This window comes from Ischnura elegans, chromosome 2, assembly GCF_921293095.1.
Source record: "Ischnura elegans chromosome 2, ioIscEleg1.1, whole genome shotgun sequence".
Lineage (NCBI taxonomy): Eukaryota > Metazoa > Arthropoda > Insecta > Odonata > Coenagrionidae > Ischnura > Ischnura elegans.
In genome coordinates, this window is record NC_060247.1 from 79,633,302 (window position 1) to 79,650,012 (window position 16,711).

Below are 16,711 nucleotides of genomic sequence, written 5' to 3' on the forward strand. Positions count from 1 at the left end.
GTCATTTGTTCATCTAAAGACAGTTACTTTAAAACGATGAGGAGTTTGTAAATATTTATTATAAGGGTTATTATTGCTTTAATTTCTGTATTTTGCAAAAGGGTTATTAGTCAGCGTTTTATTTTACTCATTTTTGTTTAATAAATCATCAGTCATATCATCCATCAGCAGTTAGTAAGAGGGTAATTTTTATTTTTAATATTGTACGTATATCAAAGGTTATTCAATTTATTTTTTGATTTTGTGAATAAATTGTTAATGCTATTTAAAATAATTCCGAGACGTCTCTCGACACGCCATCCCAATACTTCTAAATTTAGTTCTCATTTAAATTACCATCACCGCAAAATGCAAAAGTTCACAAAGATCCCTCCCTTCAAAGATACCTTCTCAGTAGTCTACTCACTGGTAGCTAGGTCACAGTCTTGTGTTGGAGCCCTTAGTCGCTCTGAGTGTTTGGAGCATGTTACCTTTCTTTCTCGCCTCTCTTTGTTCGGTATCATTTTTCACGAGGTGGTCGCAGGGAGCAGGGGGTTGAATCCCGGCCTGAAGGTCTGTTTGGCGACGCAACCGAGGCAGCGATATTGACATAAGCCATACTCAATGCATACCGTCACAATATACTCCATACCCTCCGAGTGAGATGGCTCAAATTGGCAGCGATAAAAAGTTACACCCTCTTTTACAGAATATTTGCACGTATTATATTTTATAAGGAACATTATACAATGATCGAGAGAATAGATTTCTTTAGAAAAAACTACAAGCAAAAAGTTTGATCAGCAAAGTAGTTTACTTTTTTATTAGTCCCACTCAGTTCCGGCCGTATCCAATCATAAAGGACTCCTCCCATGTTAACATTTCCACTTTTAGTTAATGGCACTGTTGTGGATTAGACCAGTTGTAGATTAGTCCAGTTGTGCTCTCGAATTAGACAAACCATCCTTAAGGATTAATAATTGTGGAACCCCTAATTTTTTTAAACATAATAAATAAAATAAATCTTTTTCATGGTTGAGAAGAAATGATTTAAGATCACTTGAGAAAAATAACATCAGTATCACTTATTCTGATGCACCAGAAAAGGTAAAAAAAAGGGTGGAGAGAATGTTACAGTTTAGCTACAGAGGCAATATGTCTACCTAATGATTCTTTTACCATGTAAATAGTCATACTACCCTGCTAACCACCTCAACAGGCATGTAACATGTTCTCTATGTTTCTGTAATGGCTGGTGTCCTAATAAACCATGGTAACTTTTTAATGGGATGTAAGGACACCAGCCATTAAAAAATAAAAAGGAAATGCACATTCAAAGTTCCACCAAGCATTCTTTATAGTTCACGTGAAAAATTAATGCCTATGTCTATCTCCCTTATTTTATTGTCTCTGTCAGATATGGAAATATAGTGGGGTTCTAATATGATGTTTTCACCGTTGCTCTGAAAGATATCTATTCATAATTGCCCAAGCAATCTTAACCTAGAGTATAGCCTCTGAGTCTCCAGTGGCTCTCAGCTAAATTTGTATGACACCCATGTAACTGTATAGCTGTAGCAGTTTTTGAATAATCAGGCAGCTTTATTTTGTATTTTATTAAGTTCATGGATTGAGTCTTTGTGTGCTAGATACCATTTGCCAACTGCATATTCAAGGTGTGGTTAGTTGAGTGCAAAACAACACCTCTCTTTTACTTTTTCATACAAAAATCTTCTCAAAACATGCCTGACGAACTTCAGGACTCTGACACAAACATTTCTCATGTGTGCTCCCCATGATAGGTTCAAATTCATCAAAATTCCCGCATACTTCACTTCATACGTCGCATTTATGTTAAAACCATTCACAACATATAGATGGGGATAGTTTGATGACCTATGCAAGAAATGTACCATTGTGCATTTGCTCCAATTAAGTCCCTACTTTTCTAAATAAGTTTCATACCTTAATACAGTTTCATACCCATCAAAGGAAATAACTCCCACTCCACTTCTGAGAGGAAATGGTAAAATTTTAAGTTCTTCTCCTGAAACTAAATTTCTGGGACATATGTGATGCATGAATCATTATCCTGGGAAATGCATTTGATATCCTTTGTGCCAAAGTGGCATCTCGATGTTATCTCCTCAGAAGGATCAAAGCTCTCACTCATACCAACACAGCCCTTTCTGTCTACCAAGCTTATATTCACAGTAGGCTGAAGTATGGAATTGTGGATTAGATGCAAATGGTGCAAAGCAGACATTCGTGTTTTTGACCATGCTCTACCAATTTTAAAAATCTGAAAAAAATTAGGATTAGGATAATACTTTGATGTAGGGGCAACAACATATATTTTTTCGGCGAGTCTATTGTTTTCTATAATTTTTAATTCAATTTTCAAAAATTTCAACTTGCGTAAAATTTGTTTTCGATCAAAAAATTTTGAAAAAAAAATCAGAAAGGAAGAATGTATTATATACATACATATACATTTTACAATAAGGAAAATGTTTTTACAACAATTAAACAAGATATATGGTTAAAAACGAAAATTGCAATTTTTTTGGAGTATAAATTTCGATTATTGAGGCCTGAAACTTGGGGAAACACAATTTGTGATGCACTTTAAGTGTATATTTTTTATTTTTCAAAATATCTGGGGGCAATTTTCACCAACTTAATCTACTAGACCCTTTCCATAAAATATATGGAACTGCAGAACAAAATCCCAGGTCCTGAGGGAGTTTAACTACATTTACAGCCTAGGTGTAGCAATTCAAATTGTAAGCAAAATGAAAGGATCACTTGGTTATTTAAAGGATAAGGTTCACTTGTATATTTAAATGTGCCCACTTAAATACAGAGTTTACTTTACCAAGAACCTTACAAAGTTTATTCTTTTATTTTGAATATGGAGAGGTTTCACCGAGTCAAGCCTGAAGTTATCAGTTATATTTTTAAAAGGATCAAGTTAAATACCGCCTGGCCACCCAGAGTCTACTAAAAAGATGAATAATAAATAATTAACACTATTGAGTCATGCTCCTAATAAAATTAGCATGCATTATACCAAATCCAAAAATTACCTGGCATTGGCATATGTGTATTCTCATCCCTAAGCTGGACAACAAAAGGATGGATTCCATATTTCTCGCCTTTGCTGATCAGCTGGGCTACAACGACAGCATAGTTAGCAGTGTGGCCCACTGAAATATTAGACCAACAATCATTCCAAATCCCAGTGGGATAGAAACACTAGTTAAGACAAGTCAAATGATTTTTAATATGCAGAGAGAAATCATTTTCATCTAGTAAGCTTAGTAAAAAAGAATATTAAATCAAGAAAGAGCCACTATGTCAAGCTTTCATGGTAATGTTTCATCATCATTATATGTAACTACGAATGTAAAAGCTAAAAATGCCTCAAAAACAGTTTCTACCTTTTTGTAATGCCTAACCCAAGTAACATTGAACGTTGGGCCTCCGTTGGGGAACCGTAGTCACGGTTGGCTCATTGTGGGTGGATATGCCTACCAAATTCCGCTGTTGGCCCAACGCAGATATTGTTCGTCGGCCCAACGAAACGATTTATGCTGTTGGCCCAACGGAAATCCCAAACGATGGCCCTACGAAATGGATTGTCATTGGGCCACCGTTGGGACATCATACCATTATAGTACGATTGCATACGTTGCAGGATACGGTTCACATGCTTCCCTAGCAACCTAACAACCAAAACTTGTTTGGTTGTTTGGGATTGCTTTTATATGTTAATCATTCACTAGTCTTTGTGATAGCAGTTAAATAAAATAAGTCGAGTGCTTCTAACAAAAATAAGTCATTGGCCTCATTTGGTAAGTCTTATAAAACTGGCATTCCTAAAATCATGTTACCTTAAACAGATAGTTTCGTGGAATTTTAAACTTTTCATCATTAATTTAGATAGATCGATATGTATATTTTTTTCAGATTGTGGCATATCCAGTATCAGTGGAAGTTTTAATGAAAACAGTGTTTCAATGGACAAAGTGAGTGATTTAGACCTCTCTGAAGAGAATGAGATTGAATTTGTATGAGTAAACCTAAATAACATCTGCACAGTTATTATTTTATGGAAAATACATTTTTCCAGGTTAAATCATATTCCATATTGCGATTCCTGTATCTTTCATTGCGTAGTGATTGCCAAAGTCGTATTCAATTATCAGTCCATCATTCTAGGCTATCGTTGGTTTCATTGATTTTAGTTTCTTTTAGCATGTGAGCTCACATCCTCGAGGACTTTAACCCTATACAGAACCCATGCCCTGAAAGACCTCTATGGTATATCGCCTTGTCTGGCCAGTCAGGTGAACTTTGCAGAGCTTGAGTGTCCTTTTTGATGTACACCAATGATAGACATCTACATTTGGTTCATGGGAAATCATTAGGTTTGCTGTATACCAGATATAGGCGTCTACATTTGGATTGAATTAGGTATAATGCTAACTTTGTACTCTCAGTAGGGATGTAAATCTTATGTAGCTTTTTATAGAAGTTTGCGCAAGTGTTTTAAGCATGTTGATATGATATTTATAATAAATATTTCCATCAGAAAATTTCTTATTAATAACATTTTGTAACAGATAGTTGTAAGAAATTTTCTTATAGAAAAATTTTATAAGAAATTTTCTTATAAGAACATTATTGGACATATGTCCAATTTCTGATAAGAAATTATCTTATAAGAATTTTCCAATAGGGGGGGGGCTTTAGGCGCAAGTAATACTTAGGAGTGGGGAGTATTGCATACCCGCCAGGGAAAGCAGGAGTTGCGGGGTCGTCCTCCAGGAAAGTTTTAAGAATAATGGTTCAAAATGGCGAGTGTTATGGCTTTCTGGGGGATATTTGATTAATCCTAACACTATGCTATAAGTAATATAGCATTGTGTTAAGATTAATTAATTTATAACTGATCCAATTAAGTAAAATGGACTAAACATAAAAATTTCGTTACCGAAGACCAGAGAATAGGAATTGTGAAGGCAATTGAATCAAATAACTCAGGGGTGTACATCTTGCAGTGTGACAAGGAGGATTTCTTTGAATTACCTCTTAGAAGTGGTACCATTGGTATATTTGTAGTAAAAAAATTAGTACCTGGTTGCAAATTGCAGTCCACCCAGATTTTATCTACATCTATCTCTATCTATATGTTTTGTTGCCCTACGAAGAAGATGGACAGTTTTTGTGTGTGCCATATTGTAATATGGAAAGGTGCTGTTGAAAATTTCCTAATTTTGTCCTAATAAAAATTGTCCTAATTTGTGAAAATAAAAGTTGGGGACCTTCTGAACTGATATTGATTTTTTGTTTTCCACTTTTAACCACTGTAACCTTACTTTGTCCAATAGCATTGATTGTTTATGTATTTAATTTCATTTTCATTTATAGGGAGTTAAAGGTAAAGATTCTATTTACCGGTATCGTATCAAGTGAGAAGGTAAATTAATTTAACTTTAATTCTATAAAAATGAGAAATGCCAGTAAAATATAGCTTTTGTTGGGAAACGGATGGCAGAATGTAAATGGGCCAACGGTATATCGTTGGAGATTTGTTGGCCTTGGGTTGGGAATACGAAGGCCCGACTGTAATGCTCTGTTGGCCCATCGTTGGGGAATCGTTGGTTGGGATACGGTTGGCGAGGTGGCCAAATCATACCATGGGCCAACCGCTGTGTCCCACCATCTGCCAACAGAGGGCCAACCAAAAATGTTACTTGGGAATGTATGTTTTTCAACTTACGAACAAATTCAACTTCCGAACTAAGTCTCGGAACACACATCTTGTTCGTATGTCGAGGACTTACTGTACATGTTAAATCGAATGATGCAAAAATATTTCAGAGTAAAAAGTACAAATTTGTATCACTTCTAGGCATTATCCTCTATGTACTATGAGATATAAAGCTAAATTTCAGAATGATAGGAAATAATTAAAAATCCATCGTTCTCATAATCAATGTCATATAAACAAATGCCTAGCTTTAAAAAGAGCCAAAAATCATTGATTTATAAAAATTGACATTAAATAACAAGAACTAAAATGATTCAGGAGTTACATATTTTTTCTGACACATGTGAAATTGAAAGGGACCGACCATTAATCAATTTGCGCTTCTCCAAATGATGTTACTCACATGTACAGAGGAAATTTATAAATTCCTAGCAGAAAATACTGCTTATTTCAACAGGAGTGATAAAAGTGAGAGGTAGTTTCATTGCTGTACCACAGAATTAGTTTAGGCTAACATACATGAAACCTATTTTCAAAGAATTTTACCAGCTTTTCAGTTTGAAGACCTTTCCCTGAAAATATTTGTTACTTGTTTTCGATAATTACTTTATCCTTTGCCAATCAATACAAGTAAAGTCTGGGTGAAATCAGTCTTTACATAGCTCCTCATCAGAAGGACGGAACAAAATTATCATATAAGTAATTATTCCTTATAAGAGAAATAAATGGCTCTTAACTTAAAAAAAAAGTCTCACACTGCAAAGCTGTTTGTGTATACAACAGAACAGGAAATACGTAGCTTTGCTAGTTCTTTTTGAATAAATGACTTTATTTAAGTAATTCTTGTAAATCATGTGGCTGAGGAAAGTATAGGCAACCATTCCCTTTGCGTGGTTCCATACGAAATTTACGTTTTTCTTGTTGACTCATCAACTTAAGACAAAGACGAGGAAAAGTTACTAAATTCAAAGCATTGGATGATCTTAAAACTGGTTTTTACCCCAAATTTATGCACTATGCACATTTGTTTAACCCAGATATTATAGAACACAACAACAACTTCTCCTTAGTTTTTACAAATAGATGTTCATAAAATAGAGTCATTGACTTTTTCTCTGTCGATTAATATGTACTAACAATAATTCTTTGTTAACTGCTCATTTCTTATCCATTGATTACTTTCAGCAAATATATGTGTGTGTCACCATCTCCCTAGCTGATTGGAAATTATATTGACCTTCACTTATCACCTCTTCTGCTTGTTACTCGATTCTGTTGATTATTATTCTTTCCATCTACTTTTCACATGGATTTATAAGACTGATAACATTTAACTTTTACAGTTTCTGTTATTTTATTTGATGCAGGATGAATAAATCATCTTTACAAAGTCCCCTGGAAATCTTATAATGCATTCTAACTGTAAGTGTTGCTTTCTTGGTACTTCATCCAATCTGGCAGATCTATTGTATTTCATTTATTTAATTGCCTTCTCTGACAGAGTCACTTTTGCATTAACAACACAGATATTTCCATTTGTTGCCTCTCATTATGTTCTCACATTTCATATGTCTTTATCTAATAAATGGGAAGAATTTTTGGAGTACATTTCAAATTTGAAGCAGCATACACCTTAAATAATTCAAACATTTTACCCAACTAAAGGAATTACATATCATCTAAGAAAGGTCCAATATGACTTCAAATACACTCACATCCACCAGGCCACCATTTGTAGGATGTAAGAGTTGGACTGTTAAGCACAAATTCTTCTCTGGAAGGATCATACGTTGCAGTGGTTTCCAAGCCACGTATAAATGTTCCATGACCAAGTTCAGTCTCAAAAATAAAGCAAAATTAACATTAAATTAAATTCTACATTATTTTGAAATAAAAGTGGGAATAAATAAAAAAGGAAGCCACAGTAAAAATAATCAAAACAATATTCTGTACTCACCTGCGCATATGTTCCAAGGATATCCAAGCTCCAGGCTCTGCTGATCCAAAGTGCTTGCTGTTCCAATGTGCCTTGGCTCATCAACGTGGGAATGAACATAACATAGTGAAGGGTCAATGGGTTGCCATCTTTGAGAATGGCACCCCCCAATTGCCCACCCAACAGCTGCCTGTGTCAAAGAGTGAATAAATCATCACAAATGAGCATTTAAAACAAAAGCAAAAATAGTGCTGTGTCATAATTTGGCCACATGTGAATAAAATACTGGATGACTTTTATGATAGAGAGATAGAACAATTACAAAATACATAATCCTCTTAGAGCCAATGATTAATGTTATTTAAAAATTGAATAGAATGTAACAATTAATTTTGAGTTATAGGGGTAATCGCACCAGTCTTTGTCCATGCACCAATTAATGTCCGGCTGAAGTGAATCTTCTATGCAAAAAGATTTACACGTTTATTCCTCGTAATAATTGGGTAAATTGGTTTCTTATAATATTACCCAATATATTCTCATTCTGTTTTTGAATGTCTGGAAGTTTATAACAACATTATTTTGATCTCCAAAACGAGTGCGTGGCATTTCAATGATCGAGAGGCATTTGAAAAGTCGATAGACAAGAGGTTACCAAGTATTTTCTTCGCCAAAATATTTACGCTGGTTACTAGGTGATAGCGTTGTTTGTATTTGATTGCTAGCTAATTGAAGCTCATTCAGGTATGTTTAATCTTAAAAATATATAATTATTACATTTAAAATTTGGCGGACACCTTACTGGTATCGGCTATAAGCGGAAATACCAGTAAATGTCCATTTCGATCATTTACTGGAACGCGTAGAAAACCAGTGAATGTCCCGATTTTCTGGGGGGTAGATATGATTGTTTACCACCGAACTTCTGGATCTTAATTTAGAATATTTTCGCTTTCTGTAGCATGGCTGAAGCAGTTAATAAGAAAAGGCCTTACTCAAGATTTCGATATACCGAAAAAGAATTGGAAAATGCAGTGGCAGCAGTACGGGCGGGATCACTGAGTGCAAATAAGGCTGCCAAGCAATATGCAGTTCCGAAGTCGACACTTCTCAATAAAATACATGAAAAGGTGCCCAGCCATAGAAAAATGGGACCCCAAAGTATTTTAACGGACCAAGAGGAGTCAAGAATTGAAAAGTGGATATTAGAAAAAGCTAAAATAGGCTACCCAGTACGTACTAACGATGTGAAAGATGCGGTGCAAAGGATTATGCAAGAAACTGGACGACAAAATCTATTCACGAATGACCGACCAGGAGTGAAATGGATGAAGCTTTTTCTTAAACGACATCCCCAAATAAGCTTCAGGTATGCACAAATACTATCAAAAGCTCGTGCAGCTGTTACTGAGGAAACATTAAGGACGTGGTTTTTCGAATTAAAATCGTTCCTAGTGGAAGAGGGCTGCGACGATATTCTATCCGATCCTGAGCGCATTCTTAATTTAGATGAAACGGGAGACCAGCTGTGCCCAAAATCTGGCAAAGTCTTAGCGGAAAAGGGGACAAGAAATGTCTATGCAATTGAATCGGGTCAAGAGAAAAAGTCCATCACGGCTCTTTGTACCTTTTCCGCGTCTGGACAAGACATATCTCCGATGGTGGTATATCCTTACAAGAAAATCCCTCGAGATATAGCCGTATCAATGCCTGAAAATTTTGTTATTGGAAAAAGTGATAGTGGATGGATGACCAGTGCTACTTTTTATGAGTTCATTGCGAATGCCTTCAAACCTGAGCTAGAAGCAAAGGGGGTGAAATTCCCTGTTCTGTTGCTGTTTGATGGCCATAGTTCGCACATAAACTTAGACTTACATGATTTTTGTGTGAAAAACAAAATTATTTTATTCTGCTTGCCAGCGAACGCCTCTCATATTATGCAGCCATGTGATGTTGGCATATTCCGACCCCTCAAGAAAGCTTGGAAAGAAACGGTGATAAAACACACCCAAGAGTCCACAAAACCAATTACCAAAATAAATTTCGCTCCATTATTCAAGATAGCCTATGATTCAGCAATGAAACCCGATCTCATAAGAAAATCATTTGAAACTTGTGGTATTTTTCCGTTCAATCCAAACCGTCCAGATTACTCCAAGTGTATGTCGAACAGACACAGAACAATTGCTTATGCACCTGACCAAAATTCAATTGATAGTGCTGGTGAGGGAACCTCAGTCTTTAAAGAAATTGAAGCCGACATCCCACCAGATATTTTACAACTATTTCAAAATGCTGAAAAATCAGGGAAAAATCCTCCATCCCAAACAGTTTTGTACAACATCTGGAAGAAATTCAAACACAAGACGAATAGTTTAACTGAAATTACCCGCCCACAGGAGCAACCCATTGATGATCCCACAACCAGGTCTTCGACTTATGATGACACGATTTTTGATAGCCTTAATAGTATCCCAATTGAAAATTATGAGAATCTCCAGAATAACGGCGAGATATCTCTTTCATGTAAGACAGGTGTGCTTGAGACCTTCATAATTGAGGAAAACCCGACTCAAGTGATCTTCGAGGTTTTTCCAGAAAAGAACCAAGACTCCTTACTTTCGGCGGTTCCAAATTCCTCAAATGATGAATGTTATACCGACAATGAAGTGGCCCCCGTCGAATACAATTTGAAAAATGGTCGACATCAGCCTCAGAATTTCAATGTCCCGTGTCCAGATTCACCCGAAATAGACACTAATGAGACCTCAGAAGAAGATCTAACCCCTTTAGAATCTCGTTCGAATCAGGTAACTTTCAAGAAAAAAGAGTATGAGACAATTTGGAGCAAACACCTGAGTTTCCCACGCATTGCTACAAGTGACCGAAAAAGAAAAGCAAAGAATAAACCCATATATGCTATAACATCGAAACAGTTTAAAGAACTAAGAGAAGAGGAAATGCAAAAAGAGGCTGACGAAAAAGAGAGGAAAAGAATTCTCCAAGAAGAGCGCACAGCCAAGAGAAAGGAAAAGGACCAACAAACGAAAAGGAAATTGCAGGCCCGAGCAGAAGCTCTAGCTTTGAAAATTAAAATGCTAGAGGATAAAGAGAATGTCAAAAATTCCGTTCTCCATCTCCCCGAACCGAAACAGCCGAAGAGCACTAAAAGATCATGTAAGAACATTCAGCAAGAAATAGCCACCAAAAATCAAAAAAATAATTATTGACAATATCCAGATTTCATTCAGCAAACTTATGTATCAATACTTATCATAATATAATAATATCATGTTTTTTTAATTATTTAATAATTTTAAAATTAATCTTGAGTGGAAATTTTAAAGTCGGAATGATATACTTGTTGAATACTATTCGAAGCTGTTTGAACTTCTGAATAAAATGATTTATTTCATGACTTAGTGATGATTTTCATTGGCTTGGACTTTCATTGGTACTACCTGTGGCCATTCACTGGATTTTGTGGACATTCATAGGGTTTTTTACGAGTATTTCCTTTCATCGCTGTACTTTTGATCGTTATCCATTTACACCGAGAAGAAAGGTATTAATTTCACACATGAACCTTCAAGACTAAGAAAATTCTATACTGGGGCAATTAGACGACATTTCATTCGTCTAAAATCAAAATTTGTAATTTAACTTCTAAAGTGGACATTCACTGGTGCGATTACCCCTATGTGAGTTGAGTGTTGATGTGACAATTGGTGGGAGAGGAACAATGAGGCAAGTGATGGTGGACAGGGATTGTTGTGGATGGCGAAGGGGAGTATGATTGTAAAAGTTGTGGCATGCATGTGTCTTCACTGCCGAGAGTTTTGCTGTGGAAGCTTTTAAAAGTGTTTTAATTTTGTGTCAGTGACATTTGTGTTTTAAGGTGTGATAATAAAAACATTACATTTTGGTGTCGCAACGTGTAGGGCACGACTTCTTGAGAGGATCGAGACCACAGGACGAGTGGCGTCGTAGAAAGCGGGAATTTAAAATGGCGGGAGTGAAAAAAAGTTACGAACTCAAAAGGGTGGATATACAAAGATAAATGTGTAAATAAATGAGGTGACCTTGGCGCGAGGCTTTGAGCACTGATACAATGCAGGCTGCTAGCAGGTAGCGCTTGGCTTAAATAAGGATAATTAATACCCTATCAAACGAAGAAAACTTTCCGACCTTAGGCAGTTTTAATAGGTGATTATTAAGACATGTTTCCCTGAGCTCTGTGCCTCATGCGTGCATTGGTAATCTCAGACGATGTAAAAACTCCTATCTACTTGTATAGGAACTAGGTCCCTGCGACGTCACGTGGAGTGGCATTGCAAGAGGAGGAGAGCACATGGCATTGGCATATGTAAGGCACTCTCACAGACTAATGATTGCCAAATTGGCCAAGCCATAAGCTGAATTGGTAAATGAAAATAGGTGTTTTAGGTATCATTACTGTACCTATAAGTAAAATATGGAAAATTTATCTCTTAAATTACTTGACACGACATCTACTCACTGGTGTTCCAGAGACGAATTTGTAATCTGTTGTACCAAATACCATGTTTATTAGGACACAGTAATCCCTTCATGTACATTTTGTTCTGCACAATAAATTACGAGTAAAATCAATTTGAGCTAAGCCCAGCTTGAGTTGACATGTCACTCCCATGTTTCGTGTTTATAAACAAATCAAATCAAAGACAACAAACAAATATTTAGGTTGGCAGTGAATTTGTTTGATTGAAGACATTTGTTGCCTCACGTGTGACAGTTTATAAATGAAGTCAGGAATGTCAGCTGCAGATCGTGGAATGGATGATGCGTTTTATCAAGAATTGGGACATGAATTTGATCGACACCAATTACACCTATCAGAAACCACCCTATTGTTGACTATCGCAAATGGCCGTGTTCCTATAGATGAATAGAGCAGATTGACTTCATTTCCTTGGAATGTTTGCTATTTCATTTCATAGAAAGATGAGCTCATCACCAAAATGTTCCTGAACACGATTGATAACCACAAAAATCACAAATGTTTGAGTGAGTGAGCAATTTTGGGGGCTGAGAAAAAAGATGTGGATGGCTTAAACTTCATAATTCAGAATCAAATCGTTGGTACTCCATATTAATTCAAATCTACTGCATGTGTAACAAACGAAGACAAAGTAACTAACTAGCCATCTGAATTTTTAAACTTCTTGCATGTGCCTGGCTTACCATCACACAATTTACAGCTGAAGGTCAGCTTGGTGGTCATGATGTTTTGAAACCAAAACTATGCAATGGAATGCATTTGGTAATTAAAAAAAACTGATTATCAATGTGATTCACGTGGCTATACTAATAGGAAAATCCAAAGATGAGTAAGTTCTCATTATGAGAATTCCCGTGACTCCAACCAACACACCCTTCAAGTTTAAATGAATATTATCTCCAATTCATGTTGCATTAGTGATGACAATTAAAAAACCACAAGGCCAATCATTGAGTGTTTTTAATCCGAATCTAGAAAACTTATGTATTTCTCATGGTCAATTACGCGTGGCATGTTCACGTGTTGGTAAACCACATGCTTTATTTGTTCTTACAGCTGATAGCAACACAAAAAATGTTGTATATAGGAGGTGCTTGGCTGAAGAGAATAAACCCGAATGTATATTGTAATGGTTCAAACACCATTATGCTGGGTCACCCACCGCAGTGTATTCATCTCCCTACCTACCTTCATACCAATAACCTTCCCCCACCCTCTCTATTCTGAGGGAAAGTGGGATGACGTAACAGGGATGAGTGTTGATAATGCCAAGGTTGCGTATGTTTGTGATGAGTGTGAGGAAGCTGGGATGGCAGGACACCGGTTTTTCCTTTTACATCATGACCCTTCCCAATAACCCAGTGTTTTTTTTTCTTTCCATAATGCCCCACCCCAAACCATTGGGGATATAAAGACATGCGTGTTCTTCAACAAAGAAGACTTATTTAAGTGATTGGGCGAATTCCATGCCCGATTGCTTAGCGAAACAGAGATTGGCAGAAGTGCTCGGGCGAAGCCTATGCTCGAAGTTTGTGCCACGCTACTTCCTGATTAAGGGAAGGAAAAGGAGGAGCCGTGCAACCCGCATCGGGTTGCTGCTTCAAGATTCGGTCTGCAATAAGAGACCCCCCCAACAAGGAGGTAGGACCAGCAAAGGAAGAAGCATTACTTTACGTTCCTAACTCCGCTCTATCTGAAATGGAAGGAGGAGTCTGCAGTCGGAAGTAACTAGTTAGCTAAGATCACCTGGTGGAGCTTCAAACAACGGTCAAGTAAGATTGTAACCATTCTCCCCCCACAATAATAATAATATGTTTTATTTGCCCAAAAGACCAAGGTGCATTTTTCAAGGTATAAGGCACGTCTATCAAAAACATAAGTTACTTCACACAGCATAAAATCAGTGTACATATATATCACATATAATAATCACTCATAACAAAGAAGGAAAAAAAAATCACATTGTATAACATTCCATCAAGCCCTTTACTCATGTAAGTATTCCTCCAAAGAGTAATATGAACCTGAAAGAAGGAACCTTTTTAATTGCATTTTAAATGCATTAAATTTTTTAATATTGTTTACATCAGCAGGGAGTTTATTATATAGTCGTACCCCCATTTCCCTCGCACCCAGTTTGTCCTTGTAGTAGTGTAATGTATGTCATGCTATGCACAAGCTTCCTTTTTCACCTTGACACATCAAGACAGACAATCATAGAATTCATCAATCCTCCAGTGATAGTGAAAGTCAATCACCTTATTCTGGAATAATAATTATAGTGAAGGACTTTTATTCACCCCCCTCAACAATTTGTAATTGAAGCAAATTATTACATTCATTGCGTGCTATTGTTAACAATCAAACTATTTGTTCTATTGTAATGGCCATATAAGTTCTTTCTCCTTGCAAATCATTTATTTTATTTTCTTCTCATTGACGTCCCATAAAGTTGCTTTCATCCATTCATACTTCATTAGTTGATAAAAGGGTTATTTTGGTTTTTGTACCATGCAATATTGTTCAAATAATAACTTGGTCAAATGAAAGTGTGTGCGTTTTCTCCATTTCATCGCGGGTCGAAAGAAGAAGCAACTCAATCAAATATCCCTTGCCATTATATTTCCCAGTCATTTTCTCTCTCTCTTGAATGCACTGTTTTGGTGGTATAAGCGTCAGAACATTACCCTTAAGGTCAAGATCGGGGACCCTCCACCCACATTTATCTCCTAGGGATGAGATTATTTTTGTTTACTTTGAATTGTACGATGCAGTAACATTGGTTTATCCCATAGGTGTTGTGTGGGGGGGATCGACGTGGATGTTGATTTTTTTTGTGAGACATTTCTCCCGGGTCCACCATAATATCCAGGCGAGTCGGGGGGATGTTAAATATACATATACATTAAATAAAGGAAATTCCTTTTTGACAAGCCATTGTAATACTTATTTCTGTAGATCTATTAATTTATTTTTCCTTGAATTATTAAAACAAGTCAAAATATGATTAAAATCGATACAGCTGTTCTTTGATTTACATATATACATAGTAACTAAAATGTTCATTGATTGTCAGGCGGTACAAAGTTTGCTGGGTCAGATAGTAAATTATAATTTTTTTAAATACTATATCAATTCAATTGAGACAATCTCAACTATTGAAGGCAGGCTGTAGATAAACTTTTTATGAAAATTTCTAATTCTGATATTCCCATTCTTCAAAAGCAGAAAACTTTGACCTTCCACTTATCTATTTTATACTGCTTCTGGATCAACATTATCTTATCTTTCAAAATTGACAAGGAACCTTACGCAGGAAGAGATAAAAAGTGTAGCATTCATATTTACGATCACAAAGAGAACTACCTGAATACGAGCACATTCAGCTCAAGACACAGCTTTGATAAAGGGGCAGAGGGCCTTCATAAGACCACAAGTTACTAACTAGTTTTCTTTCCTTTACATTTCATATAAAAAATATACACAAACACAAAAAATTAATCATGTAATGAGCGATAGATTTACAAAAAAAAGACACCAAAATTTAACCTTGGTAATATTATAAAAATATTTCTCATAAAATTATCTGATGGAAAAAAAGCTATCATTAACTATTAATATCCTTTAAAGCCCCTAGTACACCTGATTCACATACATAAAATCTTGGCCAATTCTAGAAAAGCTGTAAGTTTGAAAACTTTTGTGGACGCTAGGGAAACAAAAATTATTCAGAAAATTCTGAAAACCCTGAGTTCACCCTACCTTTAGAAATTCAATGTGGCAGTAATTCAGGTCTTTGGGTACATTCTGGCACTCTAATTGTACCCCGCCTCCAAATCTATCAAAATTTACTTCAATTTTTTAAAATTCTTTAGATACAGGAAAGATGTACAATTCATAAAAAGTGCCACTAATTTCTCTATACCTAACTAAGACTTTGCATAAACCAGTTACGTTATTGTTCATACCTAAAATTTTCTCGAGACTTCAAGCAAACAAAGGAATGCCACCTCCCACCGATCCAACTTAACAAAAATGTTTATGACCACATCCGAATGATGAGCAGTCTTGAAATTTGACAGAAGTATGGGCAATTGAAAGTCCTACTTGGTTAATTGAAAAAAAAGGAAGTTCTCATCAATATCCTCAAATGAAAATTCAAATCTTTACAACTCCGATGCTAAATGGCAAAGGTGTTTCCCAGCATTGGATGGCCCAGCCATCTGCATGGGATTTCACGAGACGAAGCCCCCTAAATGAGTGTGTCTTTGCCATGAGTATAAGTAGCAAAGCTCCTACGTATACTTCACAGTAGAGGAATTTGGTCATAATTAAATGTGCCATCCTTTTGAACAAATACTTCTAGTCTAAATGCTTTAAATATTAAAAAAATTTAATTTCTTTCACTTCATTTTAATTACTTAGAGTTGTCAAGCCAGATCTTGCTTCAGTGACGTCGTTGCCTTCAAAGTGAAGC

General features: G+C 36.1%; 1 protein-coding gene across 1 annotated transcript in view; it reads right to left on the reverse strand.

The window, feature by feature from the left end:
• The window catches only part of LOC124154036 (probable peroxisomal acyl-coenzyme A oxidase 1), a 56,038-nt gene that overhangs the window by 30,858 nt on the left and 8,469 nt on the right, over nt 1-16,711 (reverse strand). Inside the window, exons 3-5 of the mRNA XM_046527517.1 lie at nt 7,716-7,884; nt 7,474-7,597; nt 3,069-3,188 (exon numbers count right to left, since the gene is read on the reverse strand). Coding sequence (XP_046383473.1) covers nt 3,069-3,188; nt 7,474-7,597; nt 7,716-7,884 — 413 coding nt within the window. The remainder of the gene's footprint in view (nt 1-3,068; nt 3,189-7,473; nt 7,598-7,715; nt 7,885-16,711) is intronic.